The sequence below is a fragment of the Corvus kubaryi genome, unplaced genomic scaffold, assembly GCF_017639235.1.
Source record: "Corvus kubaryi isolate FWS band 111438036 unplaced genomic scaffold, C.kubaryi_AGA036_p1.0 66, whole genome shotgun sequence".
NCBI lineage: Eukaryota > Metazoa > Chordata > Aves > Passeriformes > Corvidae > Corvus > Corvus kubaryi.
The window spans coordinates 1118964-1140000 of NW_024582054.1; the positions used below are offsets into that span (position 1 = coordinate 1118964).

Below are 21037 nucleotides of genomic sequence, written 5' to 3' on the forward strand. Positions count from 1 at the left end.
ATTAAATGCTTTTGACTTGAATGGGTAAAAGTAAACCCAAAACGGAAATAACATTTGTGTTACAATAGATACATGGGGGTTTATTGTTTTATGTGTTCATACCTTATAAAAAGTTATTTCTAAAACTTAAGTCTCATTCTTGTATTACTGAATGGATATGAGCATTAGTTCCTGTGGCAACCTTCTCTACATGGCATTATGATGTTTCAACACTGTGCTAAAGAAACTGCTCAAAAAAAACCCCAAATCTTGGTTACTCCACCATAAAATCTCTGAGTCGTTCATGGGTTTGTCAACAGGTACTGTGTCATGTTTATTTCCCTACCTGTAAATTAAACTAAAAGTTCCAGAATTCCTATCCGTGATAAAGAAAAAAGACAAAACAAATGCTAGGTGTCAATTACAGACAATTACTACAAATCAAAACAAATTTAATATAAACTCAACTACCCACTATTAAGTCACAAGACATCTCCCAAAGCTCATATATATACACAACTGCATATACTACCAAATTATCCCATTTGTTGAATCATTAACTTTAGAATTTACCTTCATCTCTGTTTTCTTGTTTTCTTCTTTTCTTTTGTGTATGTTCAGCCTACAGAAAAAGGAGTATTGTTGTATCAGCACCTCTACAGAAGTACACAATAATGAGATTAATGAAATAATGAGAAATCCTACACTAGAAATACGGCAAGATACATAGTGAATGCCTGGTTGTATACTAGAATTTTGTCTGAAACATGTTTAACAACATTACATTTTGCATTCAAATTTGTAGTAAAGATAAATAATTGGACATATTTGCTTCCTCAGTAAGAGTTACAAAAGCAAAGTTTGGGGTTTCCCAATGCAAAAATAATTCATATCACATTTTGTTCTCAGCATCAAGAGTTAGAGTTAATACACAAGTTGTCACACAGGAAACACTAATGCAAACCCTACCATGGTCAATTTGTATTGACAATCTTCATGGAACATTTAGTTTTGAAGGCAGCTGCATATACCCTTTACTGGATCAATTTCTTTAGATTGCATTTATTCAGCAAAACTCTTTAAACATTGATAAGTATGTACTATTTTTTTAACCTTTGAGAGTGAATCTTACACTGCTTACCTTGCTGTGCTGGGTCTTAGTGTAGTGATAAAAGAACATATTGAATTCCTTCAAGCATTCATCTTTCAGTTCATAAACTCCATGGCCAGAGACACCCGGTTTCCTTACAGAGAAATATTTCACAACACACAGATTAGTAATGTACATTCAGCACATCTTCGAATGTAAACAAACACAATTTGTTTTCTAAGGAAGGAGGAATTGTAACAGTTACTCACTAACTTATTAAAAGCAGAGAGTGAGTATAGTTATGAGTCTTAAATTTTCAAGAAAGGATGTACAGGAGTAAACAATCCAACAGTAAAATATTTCTAGTCTATACCACCTAGAGCATGCCATACAGCCTCTGAAAATTCTTTTTAACTGTATGGCTTAGAATTTTAGACATTGGATGTTATCGTATAAAATTCAATCCTTTCTTTAACCAAAGTATAAAACAAGTAATACTTGCTACTTCTAGCCAGTGAGATTTTTTTTAACTGTTCATATAATTTCCAAAATAAAATTCCTAGGTACACCTACAGTTGCTCTTAATTAAAGCAAGCCACATGAAATTTAAAGTAAGGTATACTAAAATAACTAAGACTTTTTTTTTCACAAAAATAGCAGACATTTGAACTAGTTTTTTTTCAACTACAATTTATTGTTCTATATTTGCATACACACACACACATATATATTTATACATAAAATTAACTCCCAGAAAAAAAGAGGGAAAGTTCCAGAAAATCAGCAACTACGCAACATTTACACCAGCTACTAGATGGTGACTGCCAAAGGTACAATGACTTGTTAACTTTCCTAACCATCTTTGAAAAAAAATGAACTTTTGAAGATTCTCCCACTAGGACTTGAGATTACTAAACTCCTGAGACTCCTCAAACTGAATTTGAGGAAAGAGCGTGGCAAAGGGAGAGGAGCAGCAGCAGCATAGGATATTCCACACACTTTTTCTTTCCTATGCATATTTGCAAACATAATTATTTCAAGACAGCAAAATACTAGCTAACAGAGACCATGCAGTTCAGCTTGTTTAAGCCAAATAATCTAAGAAATCTTATTTTACATTCAAGCTACTTATTAAACAACATTAAAAACTTACTTAAATGTAGCCACTTTATCAATTACATTCTCCAAGCCAGTTTCATTGTTCTCCTGGTAAAAAATTTAGTTTGAGATAAACATATAATGATTCAAATATCTTCAGTATTATGCTATGAGTAACAAAAATAGACAAACAGATTTAGATAATGCCCTAACTCACGAACTATTATATTTTGCCCACTGTTAAACAGAAAGCAGATATTCATAATTGGCAAGTTTCAAGGAAGCATCAAAGATACATAATACTCTCACTTAATACTGTAGAACTTCATTAATAACAGAGCTGATCTCTAGAAATAGGTCAATGCTTACCCAAGCTTAATGGAGGGAAAAAAAAGAGGTTTACATGTTTTAAAACAGTGAATGTGGATACTATGATAATATTTCAGGCTATTTCATTTACAATGAACATTTAGGGGTTTTTGCATTGATTGGTGGCCCTGAACACTTGCACAGACTATAAAATCTAATCCACATCCCTCGCCTTTGCTTGAATCTTCAACAACTGTAATGGAATGACAAGGAATTCTCTGTTTTCGAATAGACCTGTACAACACGACTCCAAATGGATCTGTCCAGGTTTAAGTGATCAAAATTACAGGCTCAAATTTATTAATGGTACACAGGGCAGAATGGAATCCAGTTGCATCATCCTACAGGGCCAAACCAGAAAATGTCACAACTTTTCTTTTCCAATCTAAGAGAACTACAGCTGAATATTCTAAAAAAAAAAATGCACCTCTTAATCAAAAAGCATAATTTCCATACAAGTCTTTTCAGATCAGTCCATACTTGAATCTATGACATTTACCTTTACATCAGTAAGGTGTGTTAGCCCCTTTGTCACACCATTTTGTAATTCTCACACCAACAGTTAAGCTTTGTATTAGGAATGCTTCCAATATAAAGATATGAAAGCTAAAGAAGAAAGACATAAAACAAGAAAAAGTAAATGAAGGAAAGAGGTAAATAAATCAGGACTCACGTTTTCAGGTAAGGACTTGGTAATTGCACTGTGAGCCATTGGTTCAATACATAACAGATGGATGATTTCTCTCATTATAACATCTTCTTTTGTCACATTACTGATTCCAGGCACATATCTTTCCCCTGTCAGAGAGAACCAAAAGAAGAAGAATGGCAAATATGATGAGTATAAAGCATATTTGAACTTTGCACCATGATAATGGTACTGTTGGGATGTTTCATTGTATAAGCTTGCATTTGTCAGAAGCCTGTCCCAAGTATCTGAGTAAAAATGTTTCTTAGCCTAGCTTCCTAACAAAATGGGTCAAGATGGACTCTCTTTATATTCTATTTTAATGTCAATTATGAAATTATCTAACAGCTCTTTTCACTGTGCAACTCCTATTGCTTCCAGCGGAGAAATACTTGTGTTACTGAATCATCTATTTAAAAGATGCACTCTCCAGTATCCTCTCTATACTATCTGTATTAAAGAAAATCATCAAGCCTGCTCTAAGCAATAATGCAGTACTACAACAACAGAGAGAAATGAATCTTACCCACAACATAGATGAGAATCTGTAGCATCTCTTCTATTAAAACATTATATTGCTTAATCAAATCCTGCAAGAATGACCAAAATAAGGTTAAAAATACCAAAAACAAAGGTGTACAAAAATTCATCCTTTAAATGACACTGAGCTCAGCCCTCTTATCTACTACTTTGCTGAAGCACAGGACTCTAAGAAGAAATTCCATTCTAACAAGCTGGAAAAAGTGCCTGCTCCTGTAGAGGAGATATTATAGAACAACTAAAGTTCAAGATTCATATGCAAGAAAAGAAACATCAGCTAAAAAAAGTATCCCAAATGAAGGGTTTTATCAAAGGTCAAGCCACAAAAAGTAGCATAACAACCCAAGAAACTTCCAACCAAAATAAAAGCATGTAACATGGCCTAAAAGACATGTGAAGTGCTGTAGTGAATTGACTTACATGGATTTTGGCAGATGCCCTATGAAATAAAGATCAAAAGGGGCAAAACTTGCTTGCTATTTTTGAGGAAGCCTCTACAAATTCCAAATACAAAATACTTACCTAACCACCAGCTCCTGTGTTTACTGACTTATAGTGCAGCCTTGAAAATGCAGTTATCAACAGTAGCGAGTTTTTCTTACTGCTGTTTCATATACTCAAAGCTGACAAATTAAACAGCAGAAAGATTTGCTACTTACCTGATCTTTGGTGGGTTTGATCTTTTTGAAAGCATCGGCAAGCTCGTATCTCTGCAGTATCAGCAGGAGGAACTGGTTTGGATCCATAAGAGATGCACCTATCTATCAAAAAACCCAAATTAATATGAACATCACTTACTATTTCAAAATCATGCAAATTTAACTGAATTTTTTTTAAATGACAAGTACACAATGACTCAGAACATTATACCTGGAGCATGATGATGTCTTTATCGTACATCTCCTCTCTGCATTTAACGTCTTGATAATAGAATACCTAGGAAACAGGAAAATAAAATAGAGATATAAAGTAATATACTACCAAATGTGCATCAGTTAATCTCTGAGGCTTTTTTAAACTGTACCACACCTTTACTGAGTAAAGGAAAGTCCAGATTTCTTTCAAAAAAAAAAAAAAAGTACTTTGATGGAAATGAAAAATGGTTTTTTACCTATCCAGAAAAAGTCTATGCCATACTTCAGACCCCCTTCCAAGAGGGCTTAATTCCCATGTCTGCTACTGAATTAAGTCCAAACGTCCTGCTTCTCCTACCCTAGTTTTCAGAAAGACAATTCTACAGGGGTTTACCAATATTTACTTTGATTTCACCAAAGGGTCCTGTGCAAGGTTAGAAGAGAATTTCTGCCATTAAAAGAAGAAAAAAGAAAACCAAACAAAAAAACACCCCAAAGTGAAGCCAAAGCAGGCAAATGCAAGGGTAGACTCTTCCCTTTACCTTTACTCTTGCAACAGAAGTCACAAGTGTTAGAAAATGTTTGTATGCCTAGCTATAGGGTTCTCAAAAGTTTAGTATGAGACAAATATAGTTTAAACTTTTGCCTATAATAATTTCCATACAACAAGAAGAACTTCTAACATTTTATGTTATAAGCAGGAATACTAACAAGTACTTATGCAGTGATTATGAGATCTGAAAGCAGCTTACAAGTAGACATCAGTAACATTATTACTATTTCACAGAGTAAGAAACAGTCATAATGGAGATGAAAACACTCACCTAAGACAGGGAGGTAAGCCATTGCTGAAGTTAGAAATAAAACCAAGTAACATAAATTTCCACCTAGAAACCTTTCTATTTACTGTGGGAGTGACCCCATGACCTCTCTCCACACTGGATGAACCCCTGGCAGCATTACTGAAAAACCCTGGCAAACATTATTAGGATCAGCTCACCACTGAACACTGTAAGGGAATACCTGGCTTATCAGGGAGAGCCCATTTCTTCTCCACATCTCTGCAGCAACCTGCGCAACCAGGACAAGACATCGCAAAGGATATTCTACAAGCAGCTCCACTTGAAATTCTTCCTAGAATTTAAAAAAGGGAAAAAACAAAAAACAAAAAACCCACATAAGAATAAATCTGCCAGTGGTTTTAAAAGTGTAAGTCCTAACGAACAAAAATATATTGACAGCTGAAAAATAGCTTGTATGTGTGCCATGAAGGTTCGAGGATATAGCTTCAGGCTTTTTTCTTCCCAGAGTATAAATCACAAGAAGCATTTGGGAAAAAAATAAAAGTCTCTTACAGGCGAAACAAACTCATGCAATCTTGAGATGGCTCCAGTCTTGCTTAATCGCACATGAAGACCTACAAAACCAAGGAAGAAAAATCAGAAAATAAATCAAAATCAGTAAAGGCTCTCCAACCCCTTCTAAATGTCACCTAAACAATCCACAATTCATACAATTACAGAAGAAAAGGCTAGGTTTGTTTAGGAAAGACTTCATACTTTCCTTTTTTTAAGGCAGAAGATCTATTACATTATCACAACAGTTCTTACCAGTCTTACAATCCATTATTTTATGAATAAATTTACAAAGAATGAATTAATTAACACCATCTAAATTGAGATGCTATATAATATTAGCAAAATTTTTATTTCACATTTAAATCATATATCAGTAGTAAATTAATTTCAAGACTACAAGGCTTAACAGATGGTATCCTGGTATCAAATGATGTGATAAAGAATCTACAGTTTAATAATAGCATATGATTTCATTTGTGTTCTACAGAAAGTAGCAATCCCCCACTGCTGTGGTCCTTTGTATTCTGACTAGAAACCTGTCCTGGCATAGTGCAAACATGTCTTTTAGGAGGTGCATTTTAACAGTACTAAGATACTGTGGCTGGAAAATAAATTCAAGATACAGTAATAATTGACATTTGTTTAAACAAAGCAGATAGAAACAGAACCAGAAATACTTCAGAGAAAACTGAGGACCTCATTAAAAAGGAAATTTTTTCCTTCTTGACTGACTTCTCTCTCTCCCATTTAAAAAGACATCCTCCAACCTGGATGGAAAACGTTTTGTGAAAAACTTTCCCTTAGTGGAACATATGGGGAGCATATCTTCCTGACCATGAGAATGTCAGAAAGGCAGAGAGCAACTGATCTGTGAAGCACTTAATCCAAATGTTTTCTGGAGTAAAGAAATAGAGATGGATGATAACCATGGTTTAAACAGCAATCAAAACACATCACTTACCAGCAAGAGTCCTAGACAGTGGCAAATGTATGCTGACAGGATCTGCAGACACTCTGTAAGGTCTGCTCTCCAGGGTATGGCCACATAAGTGAAATACTGTCTTCTCCCGAGAGCGGCCATTTGTGCTGCACCTCATCACAGCTTTATGGCATTCTCTGTAGGACCTGAGCAGCAGCTCTTCCTAGGATTTAAAATACATGCATAGGTTATATTTAAAAATCATGCAGTCCATCCTTTCTCTCTTCGTCATGCTGCAGAATAATTATTTCAGACAATTTTTTTGTGGAGAACTATACTGAACAATAGTGAGCTTTTATAGAATCTGCTATTTCAAAAGCCTTCAGGAAGATTCACAAAAGGCATGCATGCAAGAATCCCAAACAACTGATATACTTACATCACAGGCACACCACTCTTGGAACATTAAAAGAATGTTCTTGAGCTGCATCTGTATGGCAATAGCTGCTTCCCAGTCAGGGTCCACCTCAATGTGCTGACCAATCTGTCTTTTTATCTCCTCCATTCCCTGAAATGGAAATCCCACAAAATACTCTGTCTAAATCAGTGATCACAGGCTTAACACAACACAAAATTCCACAATCAAAATGTAAAATACATGCAGGTAAATCTGATGAGTATTACTTCTATAAACATGACTTTTTCACCCACCAAAACAGGGACTGAAGAATTTAACATTGTAATTGCATGTTTACATCCACAATATTATTACGGGGAAAAAAGAGGAGCTGTAATCTCTTTACAACAGAATATTAGAAAGAAATTATTTAAATGTATTGTACCTGCATGCAAGTTAGAATCCTTAGAAAAGAAACAAATCCTTCTAAAAAGCGCTCCCTCAGACGGTCTGTCCACACCGTAGGCTTGCTGACTAAGACATACCTGTCCCCAAAGAAAATATTATCACCCTTTGCTCAGACTTCTTTTGCACTTATATTTCAAGTGTTCTTGAAATACAATTGTTTCCAATTGTTTTAATATCATCAATTACATCATCAAATTACATCACCCTTCCCATCCCAAAGTACTCAAAATTTCCCCAAATACTAGAACTACTAGTAGCTTGGTGGGAATCCATCATTGGAAATTAACAGACTTTTTTCAAATTCCAAGGTATGTGGGATGGTTTGGTTTTACATTACTCAGTTTATCAGAGCAATTTGGTACCATTAACAGTGGAAAACCCTATGCAAGTGAGGATTATAGCTTTCCCAGAATGACAGCAAGTAGGAGACAAATTTCCCATACTGTCTTACAGCAGATATATTTATTAATTTAAATATTATATGCAATTAGATAATTTAAAATTGAAAAATGTTTTTATAGAATATAACTTTGATATTTTAAAATTTTACGTTTCCACTGAAAAAGAAAATATTAAGATTCCATGTGAGTTTTTTGAGGGGCTTGGGTTTGGTTTTAGCAATTTTATCATCCAACTCTGAATTGAAACACCTCATCGTACTACCAGTATTTTTAGAGCTGTTCTAGCTTCTCAGCCTTACACTTACCTGAGGTCATATATTACTGCATATACCCGGTTCAGCTTGTCCTGACTGTAGCCTTGGAAGTTGAACTTGTCATTTTTGTCTAGGTACTCTGGAAGCACTTCTAGGAGTGTCTCTGTAATGGTGGTGATTACATTTTGCTCCTCAATAAGATGTCGGGCCTGCAAGAACAAAGTGAAAATTTTTTCTTCCTATTTTTGTTAAATGTTTTGGTCAAAAGATTTTTTCCTTCGAATCCAATCTTTCTGATTAAAAATTATTTTAAGCATTTGCAAAGAGCCCAAGATAAAAAACCTCCCACAGTATTTATTGCATAGGAACACAACTGGTATCAACTTTGTATGTTTGTTCAATTCTGACAGCATCTATATAATAGATATGCTGGGGTTTTTCTAGAAAGACCACATAGAAAAGAATTTTTACATTAGTACTTCAGCCAAGAAACATATAACCTTTAAAATGTAGAGATATATTTCCCCCCCTTAAGATGTAACATATTTCACCCCCACAAAAATACATTTAACCATTTTTTAACCCCTTGCCCTGTTTTCAAAGTCACATAGGAAGGTAAATGTGAGCAGTAAATAAATACACAAAGTTAATGCAGAGTACAACGTGCCAAGAACTTAGACTTATTTGCATTCCCTCTACAGTCTGTAATGAATTTTCACATCAACTCAAGCTCCTGCTTTCATATCAGCCTTAAAAAATCTCAAAATCATTCCTATTCAACTCAGCAATGCATAAAGACTCCCTGCCAAATACAACAATCTGCAAAGGTGGCACTGCTAGCAATTCTCAAACTTATTTTACACCTCTAGCAGAGACAGGCTGTACGTACCAGAGTAGGTACAGTGAACATCTGAACTGAGAGTGCTGTCACAGAGAGAACTCTGTCATGATCATCACTGATGTATTCTTTTTGCAATGCCTTGTAATACTAGAAAAAGAGAATATTGGGGACATTAAACAAATGTTAATAAAAATGTTTACTTTTTTAGTTACAAGAATTACATCTCAATGTGTTTCTCCCACCTAATAGAGGCAGTTCCAAGAAAAACAGCACAATGTCCTCAATGTACCAAAGCAATTCAATACAGCCCCCACTGCCTGAACACTGAAGATAAGCACAAATTTAACTGACTTGCCAGGCTGGAACCAAAATTTTTTTCTCCTACAACCAATACTCCCTGAAAAATTTTAAGTATCTGAAAAAAAAATTTAATAAAATATATGGAAAAAAAAAAAAGACATTAACTTCTCTTAAAACAAGTCTTCCTTCTGCAGTGAACTGCATGGATAGTTATTCAAAACTGTCTGTAAAAGACATGTACAATGAGTAATGCAAGTCATTGCTTTGTTTGAGTCCACAGAAAATCATGAAGTATCAATTATCTTTATCAGAATTAAAAAGTCCCACCCTAAAACAAAAAGCACTTTGTCTTATGTTTTGTATATTTCTTAATTATTGTATTTAATTTTCAAAAAGAAAGGCCAATTTCAGTTGCAGTTCAACCAGCATTTCAAAAGATACACAGAATACTAATGATATGGCATTCAAATGAGCATATCCCTACATGATTCTAAGGAACAAACGAGTGACATGGCAATTAATTAACTGCACTATATAAAGGCTGAGCTAGTCATTGAAGCTCTGCTTGATTAAAATTTATTATTTATATTGAAACAATTTTCAGTTTCGGGGGAAATTTTATAAAGCCAGTACAAATTCATAGCATCAAAACGAAACCATTTACCTTCACAAATTCCACAGCAAAAAGCTTTTTGTATTCCATTTCCATGAAAAAACTACTGAAGATAAGTTCATGAAGAACCTTCCTTGCCCCTGCAAAGAGCCAATACCATGCATGTCACTTTGTTGTACTAAGATGCAGATTTTTGTGAAAAAAAGGAACCAATTACTAAACTATAAATAAAATTCATTAAAAGCCTTGAAATGGTTATGAAGCATATGAACTTAGTTAATAAATTTTTCTTTTGGTTTTGACATTTATTGGTATGTATTTAAAACACAGGGTAAGCATCAAGTCACTCACTGTCAGGTTGCATTTTATAAAAAGATTCTTCAAGATACATAAAGCAGGAGAAATTGAGGTGGCAGATTCATACCCCAAACATAAATTAGCTCACCTGTATAAAAACCATAATATAAAAACCACAAAGAAATGTAATTCTACCTACTTAGCACATACTTTTATCTATATGTTACACACATGAAAAATTAATTTGCCTCTTCAGTTTATAGCAACATGGATACACAAACCTTTATGAAGTTTTGCATCCCATAGCATCAACTTGCTTATAAAGCAGGGCTTTTCAGATCCAGCTTCTTCTTTGAGACATACTTGACAAAAGATCTGGCGAAAGTCACCTGTAGGGATGAAACTACTCATTTGTACAAGAATGCTTCAGTAATTAAATTATATTAAATTAAATATTAAATTAAATTATATGACACAAGAAAATTAGAATTACAGAATTCTGCTCCCTTTTAAAAGAAGAAAAAAAGGAGCCACTTAAGTAAGAATTACTTTTAACATTTTTTCCTCAATGACCATACTCCCACATACCCTTTGCCTTACTAATTTCTTCCTATTATTCTTGCCTACTTAATTTAATAAATCCCATGATGCAGAAGAGTATTTTAAAATTAAAATAATTTAGAGAGCTTTGCAAAGCAGATCCATAAGAAGGCTTTACCATATCAGCACAGAAATGCACAGGGCTAGGCAAGTCACTGCCTCAGGCCTTGAAAGTCAGCCTTTTGGAGAATTTCAGAAATTCTTTTATATTTTCTTGCACCTATCAGTAAACACAGTAATTGAAGCAGTTTTGGAGATCAACATATCGCAGTCACCCATGGCTTTTTAACATTCAAAAATGAGGCCTTACGTTACTAATTTGAAAACAAAAAGTGAAGAGTCATGAATCAAATTCCTGACAACCTGGAAATACACATTATTAAATGTTTCTTGATTCATGTTCTACCACTTGAAACAAAATCGTGAAAAGAACAGGAACCACTAGACCACACAAACGTTCCAGCTGAGTACAGAACATCAGGCTCATAAAGCCTCAATGTATATAATCCAGAAGAAGGATAGGAATGTTTGACTTCAATTTTTGAATTTGAAGGCTCTTCTAAAACATATAAAAATATCTGTTAACTTACCTGGACAAAAACCAAACTTTCACTAGAAACTTTGAAATAAACAACACTCAAAAATCTGTACCAATCAGAACTGTCTGAGGAATTCAGAACAGCAGGAAAATACCATTGGCAAAATAAATACAAACTTGAAAAGAAGTGAACACTAAAATTTGTAAAACACTGTAAAGAATTACAAAAAGGTACAATTCTGATCTATGTATTTCAAGTGAAAGATCAGCAAGTCTTTAGAAAAAATTAGAAGAAATACACTCTAGTAACAAAGCACACAAAGGGGCTAAAGCAGACCACCAGATTTACCTATAAAGAAGGATGATAAGGAGTGAGTAGAGCTTAATCTATGCATACTTTTACTGTGTGGAGAAATTTTATAATGCCTTTAGTGTGGCAAGACACAGGTATGGAAAAAAAAAACCAAATCAAAAGTACATTGATTCAGAAATCTTCTTTAAAACCATATGCATCATCAAACACCAGAACAATGTTTGAAAGCTTCAAACAGACTTTCCACCACTGGAATTCTTTTTAAATGAAGGTTTTAATTTGCTTGTTTTATTGACACTTTCTAATAAATCACAGCTATCAAATCTGAAGCAGGAATTAACAAAAGCAGAGAATGTATGTTTTCACTGATAGAGATGCTCTGTGGCCTTCCACCAGCACTGAGGAGGGCAGCTTTTAAGTAAAAGAGTCACACACCATGTGTGAGCGACGCTGAAAGTGAGAATAATAAAACTTTGAGACAGTGCTCAAACAGGGAAACAAATACATTTATTTCAACAAGAAGGAACAGAAAAGTACTGCTATTCATAACCTCACTAATGGAGATCAGCACCCATGCTACTGCATTATTTATTTTCTAATTAGGAAGAACATTAAAGTATTTTAATTAAGGGAATATCATATATAATGCTGCTAAATTCATTGAAAAACTGACATGGCATTATTGTAACAAAACCCAGCAATGCTTACTTGAATAGCTCATGAGTTTGTTCAGCCAAGAACCAAGGCGCAAGGCAAACTTCTGGTGTGCCATAACATCAGCATGCAGAACCTCCACGTGGAGGGGTCGTTGAGAAACATTTTCAGAATGCCTCTAGGAGTCAGGTAAATATTAGTACACATAAAATAAAATAACATTAATTTCATTATTTATTTTCACCACCCACCATCTCTCCCAAGCAAAACAAAGAAAACAGTTCGATGTTTTATTTCTAAAGGTGTGGATGCTGAAAAGCTTGAAGCAGAGAAATTTTCCAGCTTTCTGTCAGCATCCTGTGAAAGTTCTGCTTTCACACACAGGCTAGCTGAAAACAGTTTGAGGTTTTTGTAAACCAAGCCTTTATCTTGCAGGTGTTGCTTGTTTTGCACCTTGTTATGATACTGACTGGAGAAAATATTTTGAAATGGGTGTTGTAGAGTTTAACCAATCATTCTGGGAGGTGGATGGTCAAGGGACCAATAACCTTATGCCATTCAAGTGAACCCAGTTATATAAACGTGTCTGTAAATTATTAAATAATTCCATTCGCTCCTGGACCCGAGGTCTATGTCATTTTTCTTGCCATCCCTGGTACAACAGCAACATAAAGGTATCTATCTATCTCAAATGTGGTGGTGTAAATTCAATTTCAAAAAGTTCACAGGCAAGTTATAAAACCACGGAAGTACTAAGATAAAGACTGTACAGCAGACAAGTAAGTGCTCAGTAGTAATACTAATTAGGTTGGTATGGGGTGGTTTTTGTGAAAAATACTTTGGGAAGTTACCTTAATTTCTTCTTTTGCTTCCTGACAAGAGGCATAATGTCCTGCCTTAACAGCTCTACGACCCTGTTTAAGAAAATATTGAGCATGAGACCAACATAAAGCAAACCCAAAATGTCACAAGTCTGATCCTTGCTATATTTTTCATATGTAATAGAAAAACAGGGCCCAACACCACTCACAATAAACATCTAAAAGCAAATAAAAATTAACATAATTTTCTGTAGAATAAAAAGCTATCTAAATTAACAACAAACAACTAAGTAAAGTCTGGGTATCTTATTATTAAATAAGGAAAATTCATTCACACATTAAAATAGATGAAAGATTTCTGCAGAATACTTCAAATACAAACCATATCAACTTTTCTCCTAGCACACAGTACATGAAATAGCAGAGTATAACCAGAGGTATGTGCTTCCTAAACAAGTTCTCCACACCTGAGAAACAAGTGTTGACTAAGAGTTGCTCAGCAATATGCCTTTCTCTCCTCAAGCTCCAGCAAACAAAGATTCTATAACCAAGTGACTGTAGTAGTAACACTCAATGATTAAAAGGTGACTCTCTCAGATATCCCAAATGCACTAACCTCTTTATCTATGGCAGTCGTATGCAACTGGGCTTCACCAAGTTCACAGCCAAGTGCCCTTTGCAGGCTATAGATTACATGATCATAAGAATGGTGCTCATCATTGAAAAGGACACAGTAGTAGCTGTCTACCTTCTCTCTGCTGGGAAAAAGATAACATTTCGCACAAATAAAAGTAAAATTGTAAATAGTGTCCTATCAAATACAAGCAACAGCTTATTTGATAGCTTGAGAAGAATGTCAAATACAAAAAAAAAGTTATTCAAGTAAATCAAGCATGCTAATGCTAATTCTTCATGCTAATGACATCCCCCACCACCACCTATGCCAGAAAAAAGTCACAGAAACTATGTATCAAATACAAAAGAGAAGTTGTGAAGTTATTTGATATTCTCTTATTATTTCCTTTCTCTGCTGTTTTATGAACCCATTTGTTTTGTAATGTGATAGACAGGCATTTTCCATTTTCATAGAATCATGGAATGGTTTGAGTTAGAGGGGACCTTTAAAGATCATCCAGTCCAGCCCCCCTGCAATGACCAGGGACATCTTCAACTAGATCAGGTTGCTCAGAGCCCCATCCAACCTGACCTTGAATGTTTCCAGGGATGGTGCATCCACCAACCCTACGGGCAATCAGTTCCAACATTTTCACCACCCTCATTGTAAAAGATTCCTTCTTGTACTTATTCTAAATCTACCCTCCTTTAGTTTAAAACCATTAGCCCTTGTCCTATTGCAACAGACCTCACTAAAAGGTTTGTCCACATCTTTCTCTCAAGCTCTGTGGAAAGCATCCTTGAAAATCTGCCAGCTCTGTCCTGCTCCCCTGTCCCTTAGTGTCCCATCAGTGTCTCCCACAAGAGCCAATGGCACCTGATGGGTCTCTCCACTCTCCTGACATTTCCTCCCCTGTGCACTAAGATCTGCCGCTTCACTATGGATCAGGCTGGCTCAGGAGCACTTCTCTTCAGTGATTGATGGAGGACAGTCACACACTACTTTCCCCACAAAGTATCAAAAGCTTTTCTCTATATAACTCTAGGTCAAAAATACCACAGTGCTGTTTACAGTGATTTCAGGACTAATGTCTGCATGAGTATGAGAATATCCCAGGCAAAATTATAATCCAAGTTGCTAATGCCTCGAAGAGAAAGTTGGAAATACTCCCTACCTAACGGTGAGCTCCGGAGGCAGTTCCTTCTCTTCCTCCCAGATAAGCATATCTACAATGTATTTTATCACTGAGGGAAACACCCTCCTAGAATGCTCCATAATTTCTTCGTTCAACTGACATTCAGAATTCTGTAAAACATGAGATAATATTACTACAGAAAAGAACCTGAAAAGAAAATTAAAAGGGGGTTGGTAGAATACCTTATACTATAACAGGAAATTATATTATAATATCTATACATATTTATACTATAATCAGGAAATTATCCTTTTCATGATTTTTTCAAGCAAATTAACCTCACGGAATTTCTTATTTTCAAAGTCATTTCATCCCAAGGTCTCTCAGTAGTATTCCAACAGTTTCACCCACCTTTCTTTATGCATCCATGTTTTATCTAGGACTAGACTATGAAAGGCCTCATCAAATGTGTTAACTTCACTTTTTTTTTAAACTTGCATTCAAAAAAGCTGTTTAGCAGCTTTCTGCATACCCATAGATATTAAAAGTTTGCAGTGCAGACCAAGATTCTTCCCCTGCATTGCTTTTCTTTTTTCGTGAGGGTATTCTGTCAAAAAATTACGACAATCAAACAAACATTCAAGGAATCCTAACTCTGTTCTTTTCAGAGATCATTTCAGAAATCATTCAAAATATCCCTGTGAACTGACATATTTCCCATCCATATCAAGTGAATTGTCTACACCATATAACATGATTAATCATTTCTATAGGCATTTAAGCAGGAGATATATTAAGCTTTTAAGTTAAGAAAATCATTACCAAATCTGCACCTACGAATGAAGCAATCAATGTTCAGGTATAAGACACAGGTACACTGCAATGAGGCTGTATAGAAGGAGGGCTTTAATCCCAGGGCCCTGATGACCTTTACCACACCCCACCTTCCTTTTAGCATATGCGTACAGAAATGTATATAACGTTATTAATGGTAACACAACCAAATCCAGTAGTTTCATATATAAACATGACACTGAAACAGAAGCTGTATTTGCACAAAGTTTCCTATAACTTTAGGTTCACTCAAACTGCCAAAAAAAAAATCTGAATAGGTATGTTTTTGCTAGAATGAAAAAAAGATGACAAACAGGTATTTTCCAGGGATAAAGCTTTTCATGTGTGACTTTGAATCCCAAAGTATTAAGGGCACTCACTTCTGCAATACATAATCTGACACACATTAAATATCAAAGAACAGAGTGATGTGTTTAATACAGCTAAGAACCATATTTTCAGAAATTCTTAAATGGATAAATATGACTGTAGTTGATTTACGAAGCAGAAAGGTTTTTTTAAAAAAACAAAATTCTGTTGAATAATGCATTAGGTAAGATGGAAAAGCTAAAACTGTAGCAAAATAGAAGTAAAAATATGTTAACATGAACAACAGTTTTCTGACCTGATACGCATCAGAACAGTAATTTAGAGTCAAACATGCAATCTAAAAATGTGTATCAGTGAAACCATGGTCTATAAACATCACGAAGTGTACATACTAAATTCTGGATATGCTTTTATATCTCAACAATTAAGAATGTACATATCTGGGGTAATTATTCTTTTCCCCAGACTGACAAAACTTTCATCATCTTAATGTTTGGAGCAGAATGAAAAAAAATACAGTGCTAGGAATAATCTAATTGACCTGAGCTGTAAACATACTAATTTTTTTTCCCATTTTTCTTAACAGTTTGGCTTTTTAAGCACTAATGTATGTTAAGAAAAAAAACAATAGAGCTGGAGAAAAACTCAGTATTGTGTGCAGAGATAATCCTGTAATAAGACATGCTGCTTCCCTTCAGTCTGCAGGAAAAAAAAAAAAAAAATCAGAGGAAATCACATCAAAGGATTTATAAACTATGAAAAATGGCAATTGCACTCATACAAGTAGTGAAATGTTAAATGATGCTATGCCACCTCCAATTTTAGTTTTATATATATTTATATATAATATCCATTTTAATAGAAGTCACAGTAAAATGAAATTAAGATACATCTAATGTAAAGTGAAAGGGTAAAAAGAAAATTGTCTCAGAACTATGCCCAAAAGTGCATAATTATTTAAGCTTCAAGGCAAAGTTTAAAAACCCAAAATTGTGGAAGAACAAACAAAGTATCTTTAGGTACTGAAGTCTGGAAATAAGTAACAACCTTTAAAAAAAAAAAAAAGGGGGCCTGGCAAGTATTGCTTTCTTACCTCAAACACGACTTCTTAAAGTTAACTGGTTTTAAGGATATATTTAGGCAAAAAGAGTTTTGTATTTCTGGCACATGGAAGACATTATTTTGGAATCAACAGAAAATGGATAACTCCTGAAAGCCCTGAGTGGGGATTCTAAAATTATATATTCTCTGCATGTAGAGTAATTAAAGGAATACTGGTCAGAATTATCCAGACAAGAATGCTTTCTGTCTGTTTGACAAGCACAGGATAAACTTCTGCCCTATCAGAAAACATGCTGGAAAAGAAATACACAAGATATCTGTACCAAAGGTGCTTTGTCACTCATTTCTTTTCCTCACTGTATGCTGAGAAAATTCCTACATTTTGAATGCCCTTGATTCTCAAAACAGAGAACAAACCATGAGGTAATCCAAACATTCACCATCGTCATAAAGAATCCATGACAGACAAGTCCTTTATTAAAAAAGAAAGATGGACATGCAATGTAATCTTTCAAATAGCTACATATAGTTTATATTAATATGCTGATGCACTGCATTATTGATGTGGCTGTACTTCTACCCTCTTAGAGAGTCTGCATATACTGACTGCATAATAGCTACACATATTGACAACAAAGAACTAATAAGCAGCCTTCTACTTCTTCAAATTCAAGTAATTGTCTAATTATAGGTTTTCTATCAGTCACAACTCTCAAGTAGCACTCATCGTAGGAGTATGCTCCAGTTTATTTGACAGGCAGTTGCAACACAGCTTTGGACTTAAACAGCTCCATGACAGAAGTGATGATCAAACAAATTCACTGCAAGCCAGCCAAAGACCTTATCAGAGATTGGATGAGAAATATTACTTGAAGAAGCATGGGAAGCTCCCTGTTTCCTTAGGATCACAGGCATAACTATAGTTTTCACTCCAGCTGAAAACCAGGTGCAGTCACTATTGATATGATCTAACCATTATCTCCATTGTATGCAAATGCCTTGAAGAATATTCTGACCAGCTCATCTTCATACAAACAAACAAAATGCTGAGGACTCCTGAATGCAAGCAGTTTCCCCTCAAGCTTTGCTTGAATGTTGTTTGGAAAACAAATCCACAAAATTTGGACCATGTGATTTTAAACAAGAGTGAAGCAGCCTTCTAGGTAAAATTCATAAAGGTTACAGTGTTTTTTTCCTAACATTTGGTTTTATTTTATTATGATGAAAAAGCTGTTCTAAAGGAAAGGGAGGTAAAAAGCAGAATATGCTGTCACAGATCTGTGAGATCAAAATCTGTACCTTGCAGAAAAACAGGCTCCCCAGCAGGATGTAAAAGGGACTCATCAGGGGTTTTGGAAGCAAAAAGTACTATTATTCTCAGAACAACTGAATTGTTGAAACAACTATTAGAAGATCTCATGCAAACCTAAGTTTTAAAGGTAGGTGATACAATCCATTTTGTTTACAATCTCTTAGTTGTATTTCTTGATGTGCCTCATAGGTCCATGTTCATCCAGGTATCTGTGCAATTTTTTTTGGTGAGCCATCACAGTTAAGTCCATAATGTTTGCTGGCTCCTGTGTGTAAGAAAGTGGTCACCTGAGGAATAAGCAGTATCACTTATCTCTAGGAGCAGTGGAGATCCTTTAGCTGGAAACACTTAGATCCCAGCAGAACAACAGTTAATTCTCAACTGAAACATGAACATTTTGTCTTAAGACTACTACTAAATTCTCTTTGTGATATGATAAGGGCCTCTAGAAATCTGATACTGAGCATCTTGTAGCACAAATTTTCCATACTTCCAAAAGTGGTTTTGATGCTGGTAGACACGTGAGTTCTCTACTTTTCCATATGCCTTTATCAACACTACCAGCAACCTAGCATTGAAAAAAAATAATCCTATTTTCCTTCAGAGCACAAGGACAAAAATTAATCCTTCCCGAAGAGGAACTGTGCAAGTTTCTTATCCTGGAAACACCTGCAGAATGTGCTGGAAGAAGTATTAAACACATATGTAGTCGTGGTGACAGCAGCAAAATTAACCATGCCATAGCTATTTTTTCCTCAGTCAAACACTGAGGAAACCATTTGAACTCTTTTGATTACAGGTTTTCATGAGTAATACATAGGTATCAGCCACAGACACCAGATAGCTCAGTACTCAGGGATAGGCATTGCACAGCAGAGTACACTTTACTGAAGTAGAAGTAGGTAAGCAACAAGCTCCAAGTGGTAAACAGATTACTCCTTATTGCAGCTTCAAACATTTTTATCTCTGAAATCCATTAACTTTCTTCTTTTTTTTTTTTTGAAGGATGAAAACGTGAAAGAAAACTTTGTCTCCTATTTCTGTAAGACCAGTGCTCTTTATTCCTCTTCCATCTGACTTTTTTGCCAGATCATAAGTAACAGTCCAGTTGCTACAAAAACACCAGTAATTAGGGGTCTATTTGCAATGACAAATGCTAAGGTTTTTCAGATTATCTCAGAATGCAGGACTCTGAAAAAAACCCAACTTTTACCTGAAGCAACTGATTTGCCTGCATTCTCCTCAAGAATTTCTTGTAAGATGGTGTATTTCTTGTTATTATGCTCATTTACAAGATACAATGACCATGAGACATCCTAGCTTAAGAGGTTAGTTCCAAGCCACAGAGAATTTTTTTTAGTCATAGTGACAGTTCACACACCAGAAGTAACTGGCAAAAGCAAATGTTCAGTAATGTAGAAAAAATATTAAAATCAAGTACTACTTCTAAACATTTGCTAACCACTGGGAAACTAATTATTTGTAAATAAGAACTGAGTAACACACTTAGCTAAGAAAAGAACAAGAGACTGCAATTTTAATTCCAAATGAAAGACTCAAGTGCATAAGACAGGTGGATGAAACTGTCTCCAAACAAAAAGCAAAAAAACCAAAGGATGTCCAGTATACGTTTGATCCCAAACACATTGACCAAGGAAATCCTGATTCAAGTTGACTGAACCTGTTACATGAGTTATACAATACATTCATATACAGGAATAAGCACTTTTTAAAATAAGAAGGTAACATTTACAATAGTTACTAATTTCACTTTAAGCAATATTCTTACTTCTTTTGGAGAACCTGATGCTCCAGGCTCATGTTTAGTACACAGCGGTCCAGCCTTCCATGCCTCTGTATCCCCACAGTCACAAAATCCACCTCCAGTGGAGCTATGCATCTGGAAAAACCATGTATTTCAGTCATGAAATATGCATATAAAAAGCAAGAGGAAAATAACAATGTCCATTATTCAAATCAAACACAAGTATAAACACCTACTTAAAAATAGAAGAGTCACTGCATAACCAATGGACTTACCACAACTTTCTTTTCTTTATTTAGACAAAAGGAGACTTACCAGAGGAGAAGGGAAGTAAAAGGTAAACTTTTTGAGCAGAAAATAAAGGAGGAAATAGAGTTGCCGCTACAGAAAGGTATGCAAGTCCTAAATAAATTTAACTTGAAAGTAAGTGAAAAAGCCTATGACTGATGAGTGTTTCATAAATGGCAAAATATATATTTCTGGGTTTATTCACAAAATTATAGCAAAGCTGTTGAATGCCTTCTTTAAAATTACTTCATAAAGTTAGAAAATTAGATTAAAAATATGTGCATATTAAACAGCACTTCTAAC

The 21037-nt window shown here is 34.9% G+C and overlaps 1 protein-coding gene across 2 annotated transcripts in view; it reads right to left on the bottom strand.

Moving 5' to 3' along the window:
- The window catches only part of UBR1 (ubiquitin protein ligase E3 component n-recognin 1), a 54932-nt gene that overhangs the window by 30594 nt on the left and 3301 nt on the right, over positions 1–21037 (bottom strand). The window contains exons 3-23 of one of the 2 annotated variants that reach the window (XM_042048113.1): positions 20471–20581; positions 15183–15313; positions 14009–14147; positions 13423–13485; positions 12626–12749; positions 10748–10855; positions 10221–10309; positions 9305–9403; positions 8467–8624; positions 7738–7837; positions 7335–7463; positions 6938–7118; positions 5974–6035; positions 5642–5752; positions 4635–4700; positions 4424–4525; positions 3751–3814; positions 3210–3334; positions 2223–2275; positions 1121–1223; positions 553–601 (exon numbers count right to left, since the gene is read on the bottom strand). In XM_042048113.1, coding sequence (XP_041904047.1) covers positions 553–601; positions 1121–1223; positions 2223–2275; positions 3210–3334; positions 3751–3814; positions 4424–4525; positions 4635–4700; positions 5642–5752; positions 5974–6035; positions 6938–7118; positions 7335–7463; positions 7738–7837; positions 8467–8624; positions 9305–9403; positions 10221–10309; positions 10748–10855; positions 12626–12749; positions 13423–13485; positions 14009–14147; positions 15183–15313; positions 20471–20581 — 2167 coding nt within the window. Of the gene's footprint in view, positions 1–552; positions 602–1120; positions 1224–2222; positions 2276–3209; positions 3335–3750; positions 3815–4423; positions 4526–4634; positions 4701–5641; positions 5753–5973; positions 6036–6937; positions 7119–7334; positions 7464–7737; positions 7838–8466; positions 8625–9304; positions 9404–10220; positions 10310–10747; positions 10856–12625; positions 12750–13422; positions 13486–14008; positions 14151–15182; positions 15314–20470; positions 20582–21037 lie in introns of both variants that reach the window. The other variant, XM_042048112.1, reaches the window with a different exon arrangement.